The sequence below is a fragment of the Rhinatrema bivittatum genome, chromosome 1, assembly GCF_901001135.1.
Source record: "Rhinatrema bivittatum chromosome 1, aRhiBiv1.1, whole genome shotgun sequence".
NCBI lineage: Eukaryota > Metazoa > Chordata > Amphibia > Gymnophiona > Rhinatrematidae > Rhinatrema > Rhinatrema bivittatum.
In genome coordinates, this window is record NC_042615.1 from 362349279 (window position 1) to 362370710 (window position 21432).

The window sequence follows — 21432 nt, forward strand, 5'->3', positions numbered from 1 at the left end:
GTCCGTAGCCCAGAGGTCTCTGGTATGGAGGTCCTAACCTTGGGCCCTGCCACAGCCCCTGAGGTCAGAGAAGCCTTCCTGGGCTTGAAGCTTAGAGGAGGAACCCTCTCCTCCCAGAGCACAAGAAGTGCAAAGAGAGAGGGAGTATAGGTAGGCAGACCAAACTCCTCAGGCTTTACAAGCTGCAATCCGCGGCTTGTCCGCCATGCTGCTGCCCTAGGGGGAAACGTGTGTGCTAAAATGGCTGTTCCACGTGGCCTTAAAGCTACCAGAGATGCTGCCACACAAACTGCAGGCGCAAGAGCAGTGGCAGAAGAGAGGTGCAGGAGCGCACGCCAAAAATAGTCTCGCTGAACGTGGCGTACCTCGGCGCGTCGAAAAACAGGCCTGTCCCCCCTCGGGGAAAAATAAAATACCATCCTCGCCAGCAGGCCTCTCTGGTCCTCCCCCACCCAACATGTCCCTGGAACGCCGGGCCTGCCTGCTTGCGGCACTGCTCGCTGCTCCCAAAGAGAAGAAACCTTTTTTTTTTTTTAAACAAACTTTACAGCCCAAAAGCCAGTCACTAAAGAGCCAAAGAGAAATATTAGCCCCACAGGGGAATACTTTCCTGAGTGAGTCAGCAGCAGCTAGGAGAAGACCTCAGGGCACAGAGAGGCAGCCAGTCCCCTAGCTATCAAGGGCTCCGGGACTCATGGGCTAGCACAGGCAGGGGTATCCAACCCCCATTCACGCAACTCAACATGAGGGATGGCCTGAAGAATGTAACCTGCCACATCGAAGAGCACTTTCCAGTCTCCAATACCAAACCAGTCAGGACTGCAGGGATGCACTTCTACCATCTGCTGGAGACAGAGAAGTACTGAGGGACTGCAGGTGGCACTCTCAACAGTGCCTCAAGGTTTTGTTCTCTGCCTCCATCTGCTGGTAAGAATGCATAAACCCACTTGTCTGGACTGATCTGGATATGTTCAGGAAATAGAGTCAGGGCTGCTCTGTGCAAAGTTGCCATACTGGATCAGACCAAAGATCCATCGAGCCCAGCTTCCTGTTTCTAACCAAGGCAAATCCAGGATACAAGTACCTGTCAAGTACTCAAACATTAAATAAATCCCATTCTACTAATGCCGGCAATAAGCAGTAGCTATTCCCTAAGTCAACTTAATAGAAGTTTATGGATTTCTCCACAGGAACTTGTCTAAACCTTTTTTAAACCCAGCTGCGCTAACTGCCTTTACTATATCTTCTGGTAATGAATTCCAGAACTTAATTGTGCATTGAGTGAAAAAAGATTTTTCTTCAATTTTTTAAAAATGTGCTACTTGATAACTTCATGGAGTGTTCCTTAGTCTTTGTATTATTTGAAAGAGTAAACAGATTCACACTTACCTGCTCTAGTCATCCTGATTTTTATAGACCTCTATCCTATTTCCCCCCCCCCCCCCCCCCCCCCCGCAGCTGTCTTCTCCAAGCTGAACAGCCCTAACCTCTTTAGCCTTTCCTCATAAGGGAGCCATTCCATCCCCTTTATCATTTGGTCACCCTTCTCTGTACCTTTTCTAGTGTAACTATAGCTTTTTTTTTAGATGCAGTGACCAGAAATGCACAGTACTCAAGGTACGATCTCACAATGAAGTGAGAGAGACATTATGACATTCTCCGTTTTATTGACCATTCCTTTCCTAATAATTTCTAACATTCTGCTTGCTTTTTTGACTGCTGCAGAACACAATTTCAATATATTGTCCAGTATAACAGCTATATCTTTTCCTGGGTGGTAACTACTAATATGGAACTTAACATTATGTAACTACAGCATGTTTTTGTTTTTTCCCTATGTGCATCACTTTGCATTTGTCCACATTAAATTTCATCTGCCATTTGGATGGCCAGACTTCTAGTATTGCACAGTGGTCCTGCAATTTATCACAATCCGATTGTAATTTAACTAAATAATTAGTGTCATCTGCAAATTTAAACACCTCACTTGTCATTTCCCTTTCCAGATTATAATAAAGCATCTGTCCAAGCACAGATCCCTGAGGTGCTCCACTGTTTACATTTCTCCCGAAAAAACTGACCACTTAATTCTACTCTATTTTCTATGTTTTAACCAGTTTACAATCCACAAAAGGACATTGCCTCCTAGCTCATGACATTTTAATTTTCTCAGGAGTCTTAGTCATATTTAGAATGAGACTCTTGACTTTTTAATTTTCTCAGGAGTCTCATTGCCTCCTAGCTCATGACTTTTTAATTTTCTCAGGAGAGTCAAATACATACTGAGAATCCAAATACAACACATCTACCGGCTGAACTTTATTCACATTTATTAACCCCCTCAAAAAAAAAATGTAGTAGATTTGCGAGGCAAGCCTTCCCTTGGATAAGTCCCTGATGGTTGTATCGTATTAAATATGTCTGTCTACATGTTGTGATTTTGTTCTTTAGAATAACTGCCATGATTTTTCCCTGCACTGAAGTCAGGGTCAGTGGTCTATAGTTTCCCAGATCACTCCTGGAGTCCTTTTTAAATATTGGGGTTATGTTGACCATTCTGCAATTTTCAGATACAAATAAATGATTTTAATAATAGGTTACAAATTACTAGTAATAGAACTGAAATTTCATTTGAATTTTCAGAACCAGGGGTGTACACAATTTGGTACAGGCGACTTGCTACTCTTCAGTTTGTTAACCTGGCCTACTACATCTTCTACATTTGCAGTGATTCATGTCAGTTCATCTGAATCATCACCCTTGAAAAACGTTATCGGAATGGGTATCTCCCCAATAACCTCATTAGTAGACCCCGAAGTAAAGAATTCATTTAGTCTTTCTGCAATGGCCTTATCGTCTTTAAGTGTCCTTTTAATCTCTCAATCACCTAACAGTTCAAATAACTCCCTCGTAGGCTTCGTGCTTCGATTATATTTTAAAATGTCATCATGGCATTGTGCAATAAAGGATCCAGTGCACTGTGTGACTGTAAAGTGGAAGACTCGATATGCATCAAGGAGGCATAGATCATTCACTTCACAGGCGAGCAGCAAGTATCAAATGTTCTGATGCATCACACAAAGTGGATTGGTGTACCGTATGTTAAGCACCTCAGTGCGCACGGATGTGTTGTGCAAATGCATCAGTGTAGGATGCATTGGGTGACTTTATACATCATGCATCAGGAATGCCAGTGCTCTTTGTACTGACAAATAACCTCACTGATGGCACCAATATACTGTGTTTTGAGAACTTGTGCTTCACCACAGGCTGCGAAGACTCCAGCAATTGATGCTGCTTTGTCTTCGATGTAGGGCAGAACTCAATCTGTGGTTTTGGCTTGAGTGGATGGAGGCATTTTAGAGGAGCTCCTACTCAGCTTTTTTTTTTCCTTTCGAGGCAGACGCTGCACTGCAAGGCTAGGACCTACTTGACTCTGGAATGATTTATGCAGTTCCTCGATACAAAGTGCCCTAGAATGCTGCCAGCATGGGGTTACTCATTCGCAAGCAAAAAAGATTTTAGGCATGTTCTGGCCCAAGGCATCTGTAACATAGTCCATGGCTGTTGGCAATGGATATAATCTTGCTACAGATACAACTTTTAAATCCATTCGCAATCGTCTTTTTCGTCTGGCCCGACATAATGGAAAGTAGGACTATGCTGAATCCTACATAGTTGCCTTTTTTTTTTTTAGGCATCATTAACAAGTGTTGTGGGGCTGTAGAGGCAGAGAAGCAAATGCAGAAAATGTTCAGTGAGGCAAACAAATGCCCAGATGTACTTAGAGAGAGAAAAAAAAAATCAAGAAAAGGGAGACTCACATGCTCAGACGATAAATGACTGAGGAGGCTTATGAGGCAATTTCCGCATATGTTCAGTAGAGCTCAAAGCTCTACTAGCTAAGATATAAAAGTCTGTTCGGTGCCACCAAATGACAATACCCACTAACCCAAATTCAGTAGAGCATATGATTATTCTAACACATGTAAGGGCTAATTCAGTCTGCTTATCAATGGAAAAAATAAATGTCAAAAAAACATGCTATCAAGTCATGACAAAATTGGGCAAACAAAGCTATTAAATGGATAGGGTCAACAACAGCAACTGGATGATATATGTTTGAGAACTCTGAACAATAGCAAGTTGGGAGGAGCTGCAAACACTATGGATGAGAGGAACAGAATTCAAAAGGATACTGATGAACTGGAAAAATGGTGAGAATATAAAGAACTTCAACAAGGAAAAATACTAGCTACTACATTCAGAAAGGCAAATTCAAATTCTATATATAAGGGAAGTGACTGGCTAAGCAGCAGTATAGCAGAAAAGGTCTAGGTCATTAAAAACCATCAAAAATAGACTTTCATAGATGCAACACTATTACATAAAAAGCTGACACTATTTGGTAGTATTATCTGATACACTTTTACCAAATAGAAGAGAGAATCTGATTTAACATGACAACACAGAGTACAATGCTGAACAAAGGAAAGATCTTGCCCCATTGATAAGGGATCATTCTTAGTATGATAAAATATTTCATTCAAGTCTAGGTTCATTTCCAAATCCCATGCTATATATATATATATACACAAAAATTACATTCATAATGAAATGCAATTCCTCTTCTGCCGTCTAAACCGATGCAAAACGAGAACTATAATGAAAGATCTAGCATGCAAGCACCATTTTGCCTTCTTACTGCAATACAGCAAACCTATGATCACCATCTTTATCCTCACCATAAATTCTTAAACAGTTAATTGAGAAGCACTTAACTGAGCTTGAAGCCATTATCCAGCCTTCATAAGAACTTTCTATTTTTTTTTAATTTAACTTTTTTATATGTATTCTCAATTTTGCCTTCTCGTACAAATGAATCCTTCTTAGGATTTATTTTCATTTAGTTTTCTCTATCTGGATTACAGAAAACTGCTACGTGAAACATTATCTCTGTAACTTCAGCACATCTACTTCCAAAGGGGTTTGGTTACATCTGTATGATAACCCTTGTATAAAACATTTTTCTTTTGATCAGATTAGTCATATTTAGTTTGAATGAGACTCTTGACTTGTTTGTATATTTACTCCCTCACTGCCAACTACAACCGGCAGGCGTGCTGGGCTTTTGTTGCAAGTCTGCCGCTGTAAGATTTGTTTGCAGTCCCATCTGTCACTATTTTAACAAGGAATCTAAAATTCTTGACCCAATACCCACTAACCCAAATTCAGTAGAGCATATGATTATTCTAACACAAGTTCCCTATTTATATAGAATATTAGTTCTTTTAGACAGTTCCCCTAATCATTTATTACTGGCATGGATTTTTTTTTCTAATATATGTCTAGAACAGCAGGCATATACAGAATCACTGTATGGGATAAACAGCATACTGGGGGGCGGGAGATCTGCGACTTTTTTTTTCTTTTTTAGTTTTTTGAAGCATGAATAAGTCACTTGTTCACTTCTGCCAGTAGAAAGATTAAGAAAATGTTTGCATGAAATATAAACTGTTAAATTTTGCCATTATTCCTGTTTTAATTTATAGATAGGGATAGGTGCTTTTTTTATTTTTATTTTATTTATTTATTTATAGTGACTGGATTAGGAATTGTCACATTTTTTACAAAGCTAAAAAAAAATACAAACCATTCCTTGCCAGGGTGGCGGTGGACCCATATTGTGAAATTCCCTTACGTAATCATTGTAAGACTAAAATGAAAAATAATATGGTTAGTACCAAGTGATCAATTCAGAGTTTTAGAAGTATAATATAGAATAATTAACTCCCCCCACCACCACAGTGAGACAAACTTACCCCATTCAAAAAGACATCACGACGAACCCCCGTAAACCGTCTGTGAAGAATAAGATTTGTGAAAATAAATAAAGGTCTATGTAATCAAGGTATCGGGATCTATCTGACAAATATGCTGTCAACTTACCTGTCGACTTCTTGATATCGGGGATCCTTGATATACCCTGTTCAAATACCAAGCATTTTATTTGTAAATTTAAAACATACAGTTTCAAGATGGCATTAAATGTCAGTCATAAGTACCATACCTTCACCAATCCTTTGCCCACTACTGTTTACAAAGCAAAATGACATTCTCAAATTCCAATAAAGGCCAGTAGAAGTCACTGAACAATTTATAAAACTCAGTTGCTTAAAGCCATAGCACTGCACAGATTAGCTTCTTAGAAAACTGATATGCTATTATAAACTGTCATGCAGGCTTCAATATACCAACTATAATTTTAATGTGAAAAGCCAAAAGGAGAAATTATTCTAGGAGACAAATACTGTACTGCAAACAGCCAAAATAAGAAAGCAACAGTTCATGCCTGCTAAATATTTCAATTTTGGCTAATATAATTTAAAAATCAAAACCCCAATACATTACACCAGGGCTTCCCAAACTTTGGGTTGGGACTCCGAATGAGGTCACAAAACCTTCAGCTGGTGTTACAAGTGCGTTACATGGTAGCACTCTTCAGGTGCTAGCAGTGGCAGAAGCAGAATTAGTAGTAAAAGTCCGCTTGGGGACTGTGAGCCATCATGCATTCACAGGCCTTTAAGTGGCACTGCCCTTGCCTGAGTTTCTGTGGTAACAGGAAACCCTGCACAAGGAGGATTAAGGCTGCTGCAGGGCCCGTGAGCTTGCATTATTGTACAGACAGACCCCTGTGCTGAGAGGAGGAAAGGGTAGAGAGTGTGCATGGGTTGACGGAAATTGCTACTGTTTCTCTCATCACCCACCACGGAACCTACCCAAGAGAAAAATGCTAATCCTGTCAGCCTGCCCTCATCCCACAAGTTGTCATCTACCTTTGGCCCACAGCCCAAATGAAAATGTTGCTGCTGACCCTGGCAAAAGGGATGTTTGGAGAAGGGGGCTATCTGATGCAGGAAGGGTTTGAGTGTTGGATAAGGTGGAGAGAGATTGGTTGTGGAGGGTGAGAGGGGAAATGATAGAAGATCAACGGGATGTAAGAGGAGGTAAGGGAGTGAGAATTAGCTGCAGGGGGGAATTAAAGGAAGAGTGGCGGTTGTAAGGCTGGGAGATAACAGAGGATCAGATTAGTTGGGGATTGTAAGAAAGGCTTGGAATGAGAAAGGGTCAAGCTGGAGGATGCAAAAAGGCTGAAGGGTGTGACAGGTGAAAGAAGCAGAAGTTGAAAGAGCAGCCTGCTGGAGGGAAGGCAGTTCAGAGAGGACGTTCTCTGGAGGAGATGGAGGTTGATATGGAGTATGCGGATAAGGTGAGAAGTGATTGTTGGAGCAGGACTGCACCACCTGCTAATTTGGTTTTGGTCATCCTCGGAGGGGGGGGGGGGGGGGGGGGGGAGGATGTGAATTTTCAAGTGTTTAAATGTTGTCATAAAGTCTGGGAAGCCCTGTATTACCCTGAATTTCTATTAAGGCACATTTCCAAGCTCTAGTGCTGAGCAGCTTGGAGACAGTAAAGCTGGAAGATACTGCAGTAAAACTGCATTCTGAGCTAACTTTACAACTGGTTAGAAGTAGCTCTGAAAGTGGGACTCCTAAAACTCATCATGCTAGCTGTTTTACTAGAACACTGTCTATATAAAATAAATACTGCTTCAATTAGAAAAATTTGTAGTCTTTCAAATTCAATATAGCACCTTAATTTCAGCTACACTCGTCATTTCAGTACTGTATTATATAATTCCTATATTATACAATTCCTAATGGGAAATAATTTTTATTAGTGGATGTTCTGATCTTCCTATCTTATTTCCCTCCTAAGCATATACATATAATTAATATTAAAAGCTCTTTTCCAACTTGGCTATTTCTATTATGAATCTAAATAAGGGCACTGCTTTAATAATCCTGACCAGAATCCCTAGTATTACCAGAGCTCTAAATGGCATGGTATGTACCAGCATTATGCATAGACATGTTATCTACTCCATTTTGACTGGTTGCAGGAGGAGCTGCTGCACCAGAGAAAACAGAAAACAAAAGTCCTGGCTGACATGAACGTGCTCCATCTCCTCCCATAGACCACTCGGCATTTGGGCCTGCAATTCCTCTATGGCTATTCCATCATCCTCTCCCTATGCACTTTTCTTTAGACATGAAATGCATGATGTGAGAAACTGTGTGAGTACTAACAGACTACAAGTGTGCACATTCACTATATTGCTATTGCAGCCTCTCTCCCAAGTCTCTATCAAGAAACAGTAGAGAAACGGCACTATACTACCGTGGAAGGCGAGGGGTGAGATATGGTGAGGAAGGTTCAAAGAAAGGGAGGTGGGAGGAGGAAGGAAGCTGAACAAGGGGGAATGGGAGAAGGTAATGAGGTAGATGGTCTGGAAATTGGCAGTTGAGACATGAGAGGGAGATTAAAGAGAACTGGAGCAGAGTGACATGGTGAAGGAAACAAATTTGTGGAGAAGAGATAGAAAAGTGAAATGAGAGGAAGATTTGTAGCAAGGAAAAGGAGAAATGGAAAATGATGTAGAGATACAAAGAAGGAAAGGATATTCAGAAGTAAAGCAGAAGACAGTATGAGAAAATGTACAGTACATACAAGTGGAAAACAAAGGGAAAAATACTTTTGAATTTAGATGTTGAAACGTGACTTCATAATGTATAGGAAAATTAGTCCTTACCTGTTAATTTTCATTCCTGTAGTACCACGGATCAGTCCAGACTCCTGGGTTTTGCTTCCCCTCCAGCAGATGGAGACAGATAAATTGACTGACACTGCCACTTAAGTTGAGGTGCAACCTGCAGTCCGTCAGTATTGAACTGTACTCAAGCCAGATGAATAGGAACGCAACCAACTATCTACAATGTTCCTCAAAAGAGCAGAGGAAAAGAAAATCTTGGAAATTCAGTAAGAAGCCCTGCCCACACAACACCTGCATGGGACCAGAACCTGAAACCAAAACATTGATCAAGCAGACTCTCAAATTCCCCTATCCCAAAAGTGGGTGGGGATTTGAACTGATCCGTGGTGCTACAAAAATGAAAATTAGCAAGCAAGGACCAATTTTCCTTTCCCTGTATGTACCCGGATCTGTCCAGACTCCTGGTATGCACCAAAGCTTCCCCACAATGGGTGGGACCCCAAGAGTCCCATTCGAAGCACACTTTCGACAAAACCCCTTGTTTCTGGGGCCTGAACTTCCAGATGGTAGTGTCTGGCAATCATGTGCAAAGACTTCCAAGTAGCCGCCCTACAGATCTCGTGGCAAAACTCGCTAACACTCAACACAAGAGGCCACTTGCGAACGGGTAGAATGAGCACAAAGCCCAACAGGCACCGGCCAACCTTTATCGATGTACGCAGAGCTGATAGCCTCCTTCAACCACTGAGCAATAGTGGCCCTAGAAGCCTTATGCCCTCTCCTGGGGCTACTCCACAGCAGAAAAAAGATAATCCGACAGGCAGAAACTGTTGGTAACTTCCAAGTAACGTAACAGGGCCTGCCTCATGTCCAATCTTCGCAAATCTCTGGACTGAGGAGTGGAAGAACCTGAATCCGGGAAGGAAGGGAGCTCCACAGACTGATTCAAATTAAAAGATAACGTCTTAGGCAGAAAAGAGGGAACCGTTCTCAAGGATACTCCTGAATCAAGAAGGGTTCTCTACAGAATAAGGCCTGAAGCTCCGACACCTGCCAGCTGAGGATATAGCCACTAGAAAAATCACTTTCAAAGAAAGATCCTTTAGTGTTGCATGCTTTAAAGGCTCAAATGGTGATGTACACATGGCCCTCAAAACCAGATTGAGGCTCTAGGAAGGACAAGGATTCCAGATGGGAGGACGTAAATGCTTCACCCACAGAAGGAAACGCACGTCTTTGGGATGTGCCGCCAAACGAACACCGCATACTCTACCACGAAGGGAACCCAGGGCCACTACCTGAACTCTCAGGGAGTTATAAAGGATAAACCTTTAACTAGACCCTTCTGTAAAAAGGCCAAGACATCACTCACGGAGGCACGGGTGGGGTCCACCCTATGCTCCACACACCAAGACTCAAAAACACTCCACACCCTGATGTATACCAGGGAAGTAGAGGTTTTCTTGGACTGCAAGAGTAGCAATCATGGCATCCGAATAACTTATTCCTTAGGCTCTCCCTTCTCAAAAGCCAGGCCGCCAGACAAAAGTGATCTGCCCCTTCCACACCAACATGGCCTTGACAGAGATTTGGCAGGAGATGAAACCGCAAGGGGCCGTCCACCACTAGGTTGACCAGGTCCGCAAACCACGGCTGCCTCGGCCATTCCAGTCCCCTCGGTGGACCGCTACAAGGTGCAACACCTTGCCGATTAGCAGCCATGGTGGAAATATGTACAGCAAGACATCCGACGGCCAAGGGAGAACCAGAGCATCCACCCCTTCTGCTCCCGTGTCTGACTGAAGAACCTCTGGGCCTTGGCATTGTGTAAAGTCGCCATCAAGTCCATGCAGGGCTGGCTCTACCTGCTGCATATAAGGCGAAAGGCTTCCACTGAAAGCTCCCATTCTCCTGGATCCAGCTGGTGACGTCTCAGGAATTCCACCTGAACGTTGTCCGAGCCTGCAATATGAGAAGTTGCTATTCTCTCCAGATGCAGTTCTGCCCAGCTGATCAATTCCTGGGCTTCCAGAGCCACTGCTCTGCTCTTGGTGCCTCCCCTGGCGATTTATGTAAGCCACAGCTGTCACATTGTCTGACGGGATTCTTACTGATCTTTCCATCACCAAGGGAAGGAGAGCCAGTCACACGGCTCTGGTCTCCATCTGGTTGATGGACCACGAAGACTCCATCACTGACCAATGGCCCTGGGCAAATCTATTCTGACAGACTGCACCCCAACCAGAGAGGCTGTCATCCCATTGTTACCACAGTCTAAGAGGGGACTTCCAGGTCTAACCCTCGGCGAAGCTTGTCCGGGGTGAGCCACCAGGAGAGACTGGACCGTGCAGATTCTGTAAGCAGACGTTGAAACTGCTCGGAGATCGGATCCCAACGGGATAGTAAGGCTGACTGAAGAAGTCTCATAAGAGCAAAGGCCCATGGGACCAACTCCAGGGTGGAAGCCATTCACCCAAGAACTTGTAGTTAATCCCAGACCCTGGGCATGCACACAGTCAACAGCAAGCGAACCTGAGCTTGCAATTAGTAGATCCACTCCTCGGTGAGGAACACCTTGCCCAACTTCATGTCGAAGAACGCTCCCAAGAACTCCAGGGTCTGGGAGGGAACCAGATGACTCGTGGCCAAATTGACTATCCACCCCAGGGACCGCAAGAGGTACAGGACCCGATCCACCGCCTCCCGAGAGAGAGTGACTTCACTCGAATCAGTCAGTCGTCCAAGGAAGGGTGCACCACAACTCCCTCATTCCGAATGGCAGCTGCCACCACCACCATCACATCTTGGTAAAGGTTCTGGGTGCTGTCGCTAGGCCAAAAGGCAGGGCGCAAAACTGGAAATGTTCTCCTAGCATTATGAACCGGAGGAATCTTTGGTGGTCGGGCCGAATCCCGATGTGCAGGTAAGCCTCCGTCAAGTCCAGGGCTGCCAGGTACTCCGCCTTGTGGACCGCTGCAATTACAGACCGCAGGTCTCCATGAGAAATTGCTGCACCCGAAGCACCCTGTTCACCTTCTTCAAATCAGGATGGGCTGGAAGGTGCCTTCCTTCCTTTGGCATTACGAAGTAGATGGAATAACTACCTGTTCTTTGCTCCGCAGGAGAGACAGGCACAATGGCCACAAGCTTGCTGAGGCGACGGACGCTAGCTTGCACTACTAACTCCTTTTGCTGGTAAGAGCATCGTGAGACGAGAAAACGGTCCCTGAGAGGCCAAGCAAATTCTAAAGTGTAACCTTGACTTATTACGTCCAAGACCCACTGGTCAGAGGTAACTTTGGCCCACTCCTCGTAAGAGAGCCAGCCGGCCCCCTATTAGCTGAACCAAGGAGTGGCCCAGCCTCACCTCATTGGGAAAATTTTGCTCCTCCCACGCCCTGGGTGTAGCTGTCTCTGCCCAGTCGGTGACCGCGAAAAGGTTGACCTCCACAACTGCTGTCTGCTTGACTGTTGCCTGGAAGAAGACCCTGAAGATCTGGGATGCCCAAAATCTACGATTTCCCTGGAACCGTGACCAAGAGGGAATAGACGTTCTAAGCTTTTGGCTTATTTTCCGGCAATCTGTTATCTTTACTCTCCCCCAAGGATTTGATCATTTCCTCCAATTCCCTGCCAAACAGCAGCTTGCCCTTAAAGGGCAAAGAACCCAGCTGCGCCTTGGAGATGTCCACCTCCCAATTCCTCAACCAGAGGAGCCTGCAAGTGGAAACAACAGACATCAGTAGATTGTACAACGCATCTGCACTGTAGACTACCATTGCTTCCAGCGAAGGCCGTTCTTAACCTAAAACTGCTGCACATAGCAGCTTGAGCACCCAGGGCGGAGACCTTGAACATCTTCTTGAAGTGAACTTCCAGCTTCCTATCTTGAAGATCCTTGAGTGCCGCAGCACCAGTCACACGGATGGTTGTCTTCTTAGTAACTGCAGACATAGCAGCATCCATCTTTGGGATCCTGAGAAGGTCAAGCGCATATTCTGGAAGCTTATGTAGCTTGTCCATGATCAAACCTGCATCTGGAGTATCCCACTCCCTAAAAAGCAGGGCACTAACAGACATGTGAAAAGGAAAAGCCTTAGTTGGATCCTGGAGGCCCAACATCACTAAGTCCACGTCTCCTAACACTGTGTCTCCTGGGAGGCTTCAATGCCCAGCTCCTCCAGAACTGCAGGACTCGGAGGGGCCAGATCTCTATGGAACAAAGGCACCACTCTAGGGTCATCTCCGTCAACCAGAGCATTGGTCTGTGACTGTTCAGGATCCTGCCCGCCCCCACCCCCCATCGGCAACTACCCCTGGAGGGTCCGATGCTTGCATGTTACCTGAGCAGAATCCTTAGCAGGTAGCGATGCCATGGATCTTAAGGGCCGTCTTTTTTTTTTTGGAGGCCCCTCCATTCTCAGGGACCCTGGGCCTCTTGGGGGCCACAGCCCCCTCCTTCTGTGGGCCCTTGAACTTCTTGGCAGCTCAGAATGGAATCCCCTTGTGTCTATGGTGCTTGGCTGATGATCTGGCATTAAAAACTTTGTGCAATAAAAGCACAACTCAGAAGAAATAGAGGATGAGGAACCTGAGCCCTCCCGGGCTCTTCCTCAGAAGAAAGGTCATCAGCTGCCGTGATTCGGCTCCCCCCCAAGAGACCTCAGCTTGCGGTGACAATGATGGAAGGTAATCCCCCTTTCCTCCCATGGGCCACACGAAAATGGCCTCCGTTCCTGTGCTAAGCAGGAACGAATCTTCCGGGGGCTGCTGTGCCAAAGAGAGCCTCCCAGCGAGCTGTGCTTCCCCCTCATAGCTGACCTGGAGGTTCCCTCCCCCCTGGGAAGTCATTCTATGCACAAGCCGTCACGCGAAAGACATGCATGCAGCCCCACAGACAGAACAGGCCATACAACATGGCATGCAGACACTGCTGTGACCCGCGGGACTCAGGGGGAACGAGCATTGGAGAGGTGGGGAGGAAGAGTGCTGTCCGATGCAGAGTTGCCAGAGCCGGATCACACAGAGCCTACCTTCAAGGAACAAAAAACCTCGCTTTTTTTTTTTTTTTAAAACTCGATTAACTTTACTACAGCATTTGGCTGCAGGCTCTTTCCATCCCCTGCAGAGTGAGTGAACTGGGCTTCCCGGTATCAACCCTGGCGGCTGCCAAAAGGGGTGAGCTACAGGGTCTCCAACCCTCTGCTCAAATGCCTCTACTACCAGGGGGGATGGTCCCACCAGGATCTAGCTACCCTCTGGGAGGCTGTAGAATCTTCTTTCAAAAACCTGTCTAATCTTTTTTTTTCCTTTGAGACTGCAGGAGTTTGCACCTCCACCATCTGCTAGAGACAGAGAAATACTGAAGGACTGCAAGTGGCACCTCAACTTAAGTGATAGTGTCAGTCAAACTTCTGTCGCCATCTGCTGCAGGGAAGGCAAAACCCAGGAGTCTGGACTGATCTGGGTTCGTACAGGGAATTACATTTTATATTGTATGCAAGATATTTTAAGTTTTTAAAATTGTGCGCGCAGCTGTGGCATATTTTTCAAGGGGTTACTTTCCTGCCTTGTGCACTCTCTCTCCCCAACAAAGCACCTTGAATTTAGCAATGCAAACTTGGATTGTCTGTGAGAAGAAAATAGGGGAAGAGGTATGAAAGGGAAGGGGCAGATTCAATGGCAAAGAGAGAAAGACATAAAAGATGAATATAAAGTGAGAAGAGAGCAAAAATAGAAATATGGATGTGAATTGGTTAGGAAAACAGAGCAGGCAACGACAGACTAGAAGGCCAAAAGAATGAAGTACCCAAACATTTTTGCATTTCAATCCCTGTAAAACACAAAATATAGAATGAACAGACGAAGAGTATTTAAGAAACATTTTAAAAATTAGGGTATGGAACCAAAACAGGTGCACAGCTTTTACTTCTCAAAAAATGTACAGCGAGAGAGGATGCAGCAAAGCTGTAGCAGGAAAGTACATCTTGAGAAAATGTAGTAAGTATTGATAAGATCAACTGTTTCCCTATAAGCACCTCAATCAAATCTGAAAATAGTCTATTGTTATAGCATGCAATCATGAATATTCTTCATGTATCTGCTGAAAACCAGACCTTTTTGTGGTACTTGATGACTGGAGTTCAATATACCTTGATATAGTAATTTTTTTTTATTCTGTGATGCATGTTGAAGTAATGTCTTATTTTATTGAGATTTTTATTCCATTTTATATATATCACACTTTTAAGCTATGAACAGAAGACATGGATATCCCCAAGCCTAATTTCTCATCTCACAGGTACTTCATTAAAGGTAGTTTCTAGTCTAAAGATGTGTCAAAAATTAAGTGTAAAAGTAATGCCCCTGTCAAACAGAGCCAAATTTACTGAAGTGGCTCAAATATTTTATTTTACTGCATGAGAAAAATGCCATGAGCCAAGTATCTCCAGACATGTAGTCATGTACAGTATGTAGCTCACAAATTTTGCAGAATTGAGGCTAGCATCTTTAGTTTCCTTGAATCAGAAATAGGAGGCCATCAACTAAGTCTACATTAGCAATGAAATAAAAATGGGATTTTGTAAATATTAGTTATTTACAGAATTAGTAAAATATTAACCTGGTCTTTGGTGAAACTCAGGGGGATAGTCAATCCTTGGTTTCTTTCTGTTATGAATATCATACTCTTCAGGTCGACGCCTACACAAATTAGATATCAGAAATTAAACAGAAAACCACATGAAAACTTCACAGCATACTTTATAAGCAAAAGATGCAGGGCTGCCCTGGTCATCCTACCTCAAATTTGGAATGTACCCCACCAGATTCTATTTGTGCTGTTACGTGTATCCTTCTCATGTGCTTCATGTTCTTTTCAACACATTTGTCGCAGAGAAACCAGACCCAATGTGAATCAAAATAAAACCAAGTAGGAGAGATCGCAGTGCATTGCCATTTTTTACTGTCATGTCTGAATAGCACTGCACGCTACATTTAAGTAAGGTATTTTAAAGGGGGACAGCTCAATCTGTATTGCATCAGGAAAATCTGAATATCACTTAACTTTTAGCAAAATTTACATTTGAAGTTAACAATAAGTGGGACAAAAACTTCCCACTTCATTTTAAAATGTTAAATCTAAAAATGTACTAACTAAAACGTCTTACCTCCATGAAATTATGTCTTTTTAGGAGTATGTTAAAAAGTGACTTCTTACATAATTGTTCTGCAGACACCAGATACAGCTGCTAAAGAAGCACTTGCCAGTGAGTAAAAGGCCAAATATGAAAGGAGCACCCTTAACAGGAATATCTACTAGCTGATCCTCTGCTTTTACAGAGGAATATGTTAAATGTTTAATACATACAATATCCTATAAACTGAAACAAAAATAAAATAGATCACTTGATATTCATTATACAGGAGAGCTTTTCATAATAAAATTTCATTAAGTCTGACACTCTTCCAGTTACTGTTTGCACTTAGGAAGAGATACAACAAAAGCCAACTGGTCCATTAGGGGCTTGCATAAAACCTAAGACTGCATGCAGAGCTGCCAAGTGACCCAGTTTCTGCAGCGTGACTTCAGGCCAATCCTGGTTTTAGAACTTGCATCTCAATGTAATGTGATAGCCATAATTTTGCTTCTTGCAGTTGAAATCAACAGTACTGGTATTAAAATGAATAAAAACAGTACCAAAACTCCAGGACTGGCCAAAGACTACCTCCAGGAACCTATTAGATATATATATATGCTAACATTTATTGCTTAAATTAGATTAAATAAGACCTCTTAACTCTGAAGTGATCCCCTGTTTACAGGGTCTGACTTTAAAAGAAAAAAAACAAAAGACAAAAAGGGACCTGCAAAAGCCTCCAGCAGAAAGGTAGTGACAGACCCAAAAGTCAGCCTAGTTATATCCTGGAACAAGTTACCAAAGGGGTTCCTTTGGAAAATTTCCATAGATCATCATAAGATTGGTGCTGGCCCTTCTAGACAAAGTGGGATTTAGAACTAGAGTGGGCACTATTTCTTTATTAAAAAAAACAGGTTCTGAGAGGGGGAAACAAAAGTATCTACATGTTAACCGATCAAGCACTAAAATAGCACTAGAGTTACATGTACTGAAATATATGTTAAGGAAACAAAACAATGAGGTATTCATATTAAATTTCATTTTGGCTGAACTTTTTCTGTCAAGATACAGGGCTCAGAATGTGTGTATATTGGAGTGGGAGGTGGGGAAGAAGGTAGCACTATGCTTTTAATAAAGATGCTAATTTAAAATCTTAACTTCCTCTATCCTGGCTGCTCTAACCTCTCATCCAGATCAAAGCAAATATCTCTCTCACAGAGAAGGATACTCAGGATGCAAGCAGTTGTACTTAAATTAAAAAGAAATTTGAAAAATAAAAGGCATATAACCATTTCTAGTCGCACAATGTGCTCTGTATATCGAACTGCCACTGCCTAATGAAAAAAATAGCTAATATAAACAAGTACCCCTAAGGTAACATTCACTTGAATGTTGGTGGCTCTTTTATGCTGTATATAGTTCACAAGCAACAAAGTAAAAATATTCTAATGAAATTTGGTTAACTTGCACAACTGGCACTAATTTAATTAATTCAGCAGTTAACTTTCTCAATAGTAGCATTTAGTTTTCATTTTATGGTGACTGCATTTTGATTTCCCATCATTACCCACCCAGTAACTTTACTCCTTTTAAGATGAATTTCAGATTTGCTTCAAACTCCAAGCAGAAAACTATAGCAAGCTACAATTTATAGCAAAATAAAATTTAAAAAAAGTAAATCTGGTGTAAAGAGGAAACATACCGCTTTCTTGTAGTTTTGCGAGTGCATTTACGACCAGTATTAATTATGACAGAAACAGTTCATACAGTAGTCCAACTAATGATTTTAAGCTGTAAGCCACACACACAAATGGAGGGCCCTGGCAGGCTTGAGAATGTGTGGTGGTGGGAAATGTATACAATAGTAGTCCATTGCAAAATAGAAGCTTTAAAAAAGCCTTCACTTGTATAACCTTTAGTGCACTTGGAAACCTCTTAGCTTAGAACTTCAAAGACATCTTGGTGCTCAGTCCATTTACTCCACAAAGTAAGGGGCTCTGTCAGGCTTCCTCCTACCTAATCGAGAATGTCCTTTTAAGCTCAAAGCAAGGGGGAAATCATGTTGGAGCTCTCTACCTACCAGCAACTGTTTCCACAAAAAGGAAACAGCAATAGTTGCATCTCACACTATCAATCCAATAGTCTTTAGCAGAAAACTTTAGATATCTGCATGAAAATGGCTACACAGGGAGAGGTATTTGGCAGAAGGGCTATCAGTTCTTTGAAAGACTCTTCCAAATTCTTTAACATGTTATACCCCCTTTTTTTCCTGGTAAATGCTGATAAAAGTTCATAAATCATGTTGATTCTCTACAATACTTAAAAGTCCACAGGCACTGCCAGCATCTGGAAGGGTTGTACAGACACAGCAACAGCCACTCTGGTTTGTTGCCGGGTCTCCAAGGGCCACTTGATCCCCTTTGGAAAGAACCTAGCCTTCTCAGGAGCTCAGCAAGAGATGTGAATTCACTGTGGTTACATGTTTAGAGAACATTTTGTAAAGGGATTTACACATCACGGTGATCTAACTGGAAACAGTCCCAATAATTCTCCTCTTGAATAAAAGATAAACTTATTAAAAAAAAAATCTTTAGCTCCTCAAACTGAGGGTGTCTTCTGTAAAGATATTATTGATCCTTTATAAAAGTCCCATATCTGATAAGCTTTATCCAGAGACACACCTGAAAGAAAAGGCTTGTAACAAGATATTAACTTTATGCATAACACTGACTTCCTCTTTTTTTGTCTATTCATAAATCAAAGCCTACCTATGGCTTTATCATTTATTGCATTCTCTTTATTTAAAAAAAAAAAAAAAAAAAGACTAAACTAGTCTAAGAAATCATTTCTTTCAATGAGCTTGTTTTCTCAGCAAGAAAAAGATGCCCCTTTTGGTCTTGAGAAATGAAAGATTTGGGGAAAGGGGGAGCAGTAGAGGGACAATGTGAAATCCTCAATGAAGCCACAAACTAGTCCATGCAGCTTGATTTGAGGATTTTCCTCTCTTCATCATCATCGCAGGAAAAATGCTTGGTGACTGGTACTCTTCCATCACGTTATTCCGATACACGTGCTTACTATCAGTCCAAAGAACGTTTCTAACCTTCCCACTTCCCGCACTGGTTCTCGGCGTGACGGACGTCCTCTTGATCGGGGCTGAGAGTGCATTCTTCTTTTGTGACGCATTTTGTGAATGATCTGATACAAGTCAATTTTTTCATCAGGAGGGAATAGAAGGCAAAGTTGAGTCCCACATTCACCCTCAATTTCCTGAAATAGCAAAACAATTATTTACAGAATGAAAACAGAAAACCCCACAAAACTCCATGTTAAATACTTATAGTAAGGGAAGGTATTCTTTTATCATGTACAAGGTCTCATTTTGTTGGCTGTGTTCTCTTCCACTATTATTCATTTATATTTACTCCCACAAAGATGCGGCGTTTGGTAAAATTACTTTCTTGACCAATTTATGGATTTTTAGCATCTTCGCACCAGTATCAGATCTTAAAGCCAAGCATCAAGTTTAGATTTAGTATTAAATCAATCCAGTTACCAAAATTGCATTAGCACAAACTTTTGTAAGTATAATAAAAGGTATAATGTAAAAGCTGAGCTTCTGAAAAAGGTTCCAAAACTGAACAAACACCAAAACTATATTGGAAATTTAACAAACAGGTTGCAAAAGTCTTCACACCCTTTATGTTTTTCACATTCTGCTGTTTAGTAAATACAAATCAAAATGCATTGCTTCACTGATCTGCACAACATACTCTATTAATGAAACAATTAGAGAAATATTTCATAAGTAACCAAGAGAAAAAAAACCTTGATTGTATAAGTTTTCACATGCCTGGACTCAATACTTGGCAGAAACCTTTTTGCAACAGCAGTCATGAGTCATTTAGGTAAGTGTCTGCCAAATTTGCACGCTTCAGTGGAGACTTTTACCTGTCAATTTTTTTTTTCCAGGAGTCCTCTACACCAGTCCAGTCCTAACATGTGAGTTGTGTCTCCTACCAGCAGATGGAGGCAAAGCACACATCTGGTGAACATTATGCCATTATGTATAGGTGGTACAGCACCGGAAGAATCAGTATTTCTATGACAAAGCAGTGAGACAACCAGAACACATAAGAGAACATTCAGAACAAAATTCTCAATTCAAACAAGAAAAGTGAACAGGTAAAAGTTTCTCCTTCCTTTTCATCCTGCTAGACTAGTCCAGAACCAACAGGTGGGAAGTACCAAAGCTCCACTACTTACAGAAGGAGAGGAAGGCCTGCTTTGAGAACACCAGCCCCCATGGCAGTGTCCACTTTAGCAGAGATGTCTAATTGATGTCTGGTAAAAGAATGCAAAATGACCAAGTAGTCGTTTTACAGATTTCTTTTGGGGCAAATGCTACTGCCTCTGCCCAGGAAGACGACTATGTCCTCACTGAATGAGCCCAAATTAAATCAAACCTCTTAAGCACATACGTGGAAGCAATCAATTCCCTGATCCACTGAGCAATCATGCCCTTTGAGGCCGTTTCAACCTTTCGTGGCTAACCCCCCCCCCCCCCCCACCCAAAAGCATGATCATTCAGTACTGAACAAGTTAGAAACCTCAAGATACTGACAATGTGGCACATGTCCACTAACAGCAAAGATCTATTTTCGTCCTGACTGAGAATGCAGGCAGGGTAATAACCAAGTCAAATGAAATGACAACAAAACCTTGAGTAAGAAGGCATGCACCAACCAAAAGGACAAAATTGGAGCCAATAATTAGAGAAGGATCTCTACAAGATAAGGCCTATATCTTGGAATCTTGCTGCACAGAGCAAAAAGTCACCAGAAGAAAATTACCTAGAGTAAAATCCTGTAATGAGATCTGCTTCAGTGACAGAGGACAGAATGAAAGCCTTGAGGACCAGATTGAGAACCCACTGGGGAACCAAAGGCTGAAATGGAAGACATAACTTCTAGAAAAAAGGTGAAAGAATCCATCTGGAACTGAGAGGGGAAGGGTGGTGTGTGATCCTCGATTGGGAGACCCGCCCCCTCTGATGTCAGTGAGGACTGTGACTGATATTAAACGGCGCCAGAACACCAGATGTTGCACGCTGAAGGGGCACGAAAAGGGGCACTCCCCTTTGTGCACCCCTTCGTGCATCCCGTAGTATTAGCCATTCCCCATGTTTTTTTTATATCCCTTGTTAACAATCCCCATATTTAAATGTTTAATGTATTTGACAAAGGTAACACATGAGTTCTTGCAAATTTTGTTTAAATGTAAACCGATGTGATATGTAAAATTGAACACAGGCATATAAAAATAAAATAAATAAATAAATAAATAGAATCCTCTTAACAACCAAACAAGGCGCTATGATACTCCACAAATCTTTCCCCTTTTAAAAGGAAAGCACCACAACCTGAACCTTAAGAAAACCCAAAGCCAGCCCCTTGCTTGAAGGAAAGCCAAAATTCTAGGAACATCAGATCACCAGGAGGAAAAAAGCCAACCCCCTACAGAACAAAGATAAGACTGACTCTGATGTAAGCCAAAGTAGAACTCTTAAGCCCTCAAAAGAGTAGAGATAAAGAGAATAGCCCTTCTTCCTCAAATGCACTTTCAATACCCAAGAGAAAATAGAAAGGTTGTCCATGACAATGGGATCCTGAATCAAGA

General features: G+C 42.3%; 1 protein-coding gene across 4 annotated transcripts in view; it reads right to left on the bottom strand.

The window, feature by feature from the left end:
- YTHDC1 (YTH domain containing 1) overlaps positions 1-21432 on the bottom strand; it is a 177565-nt gene that overhangs the window by 32540 nt on the left and 123593 nt on the right. For 3 of the 4 annotated variants that reach the window (XM_029600717.1, XM_029600709.1, XM_029600693.1), the window contains 5 exons: positions 18857-19023; positions 15237-15316; positions 5950-5986; positions 5823-5862; positions 5654-5716 (listed from right to left, as the gene is read on the bottom strand). In XM_029600717.1, coding sequence (XP_029456577.1) covers positions 5654-5716; positions 5823-5862; positions 5950-5986; positions 15237-15316; positions 18857-19023 — 387 coding nt within the window. The remainder of the gene's footprint in view (positions 1-5653; positions 5717-5822; positions 5863-5949; positions 5987-15236; positions 15317-18856; positions 19024-21432) is intronic. The other variant, XM_029600702.1, reaches the window with a different exon arrangement.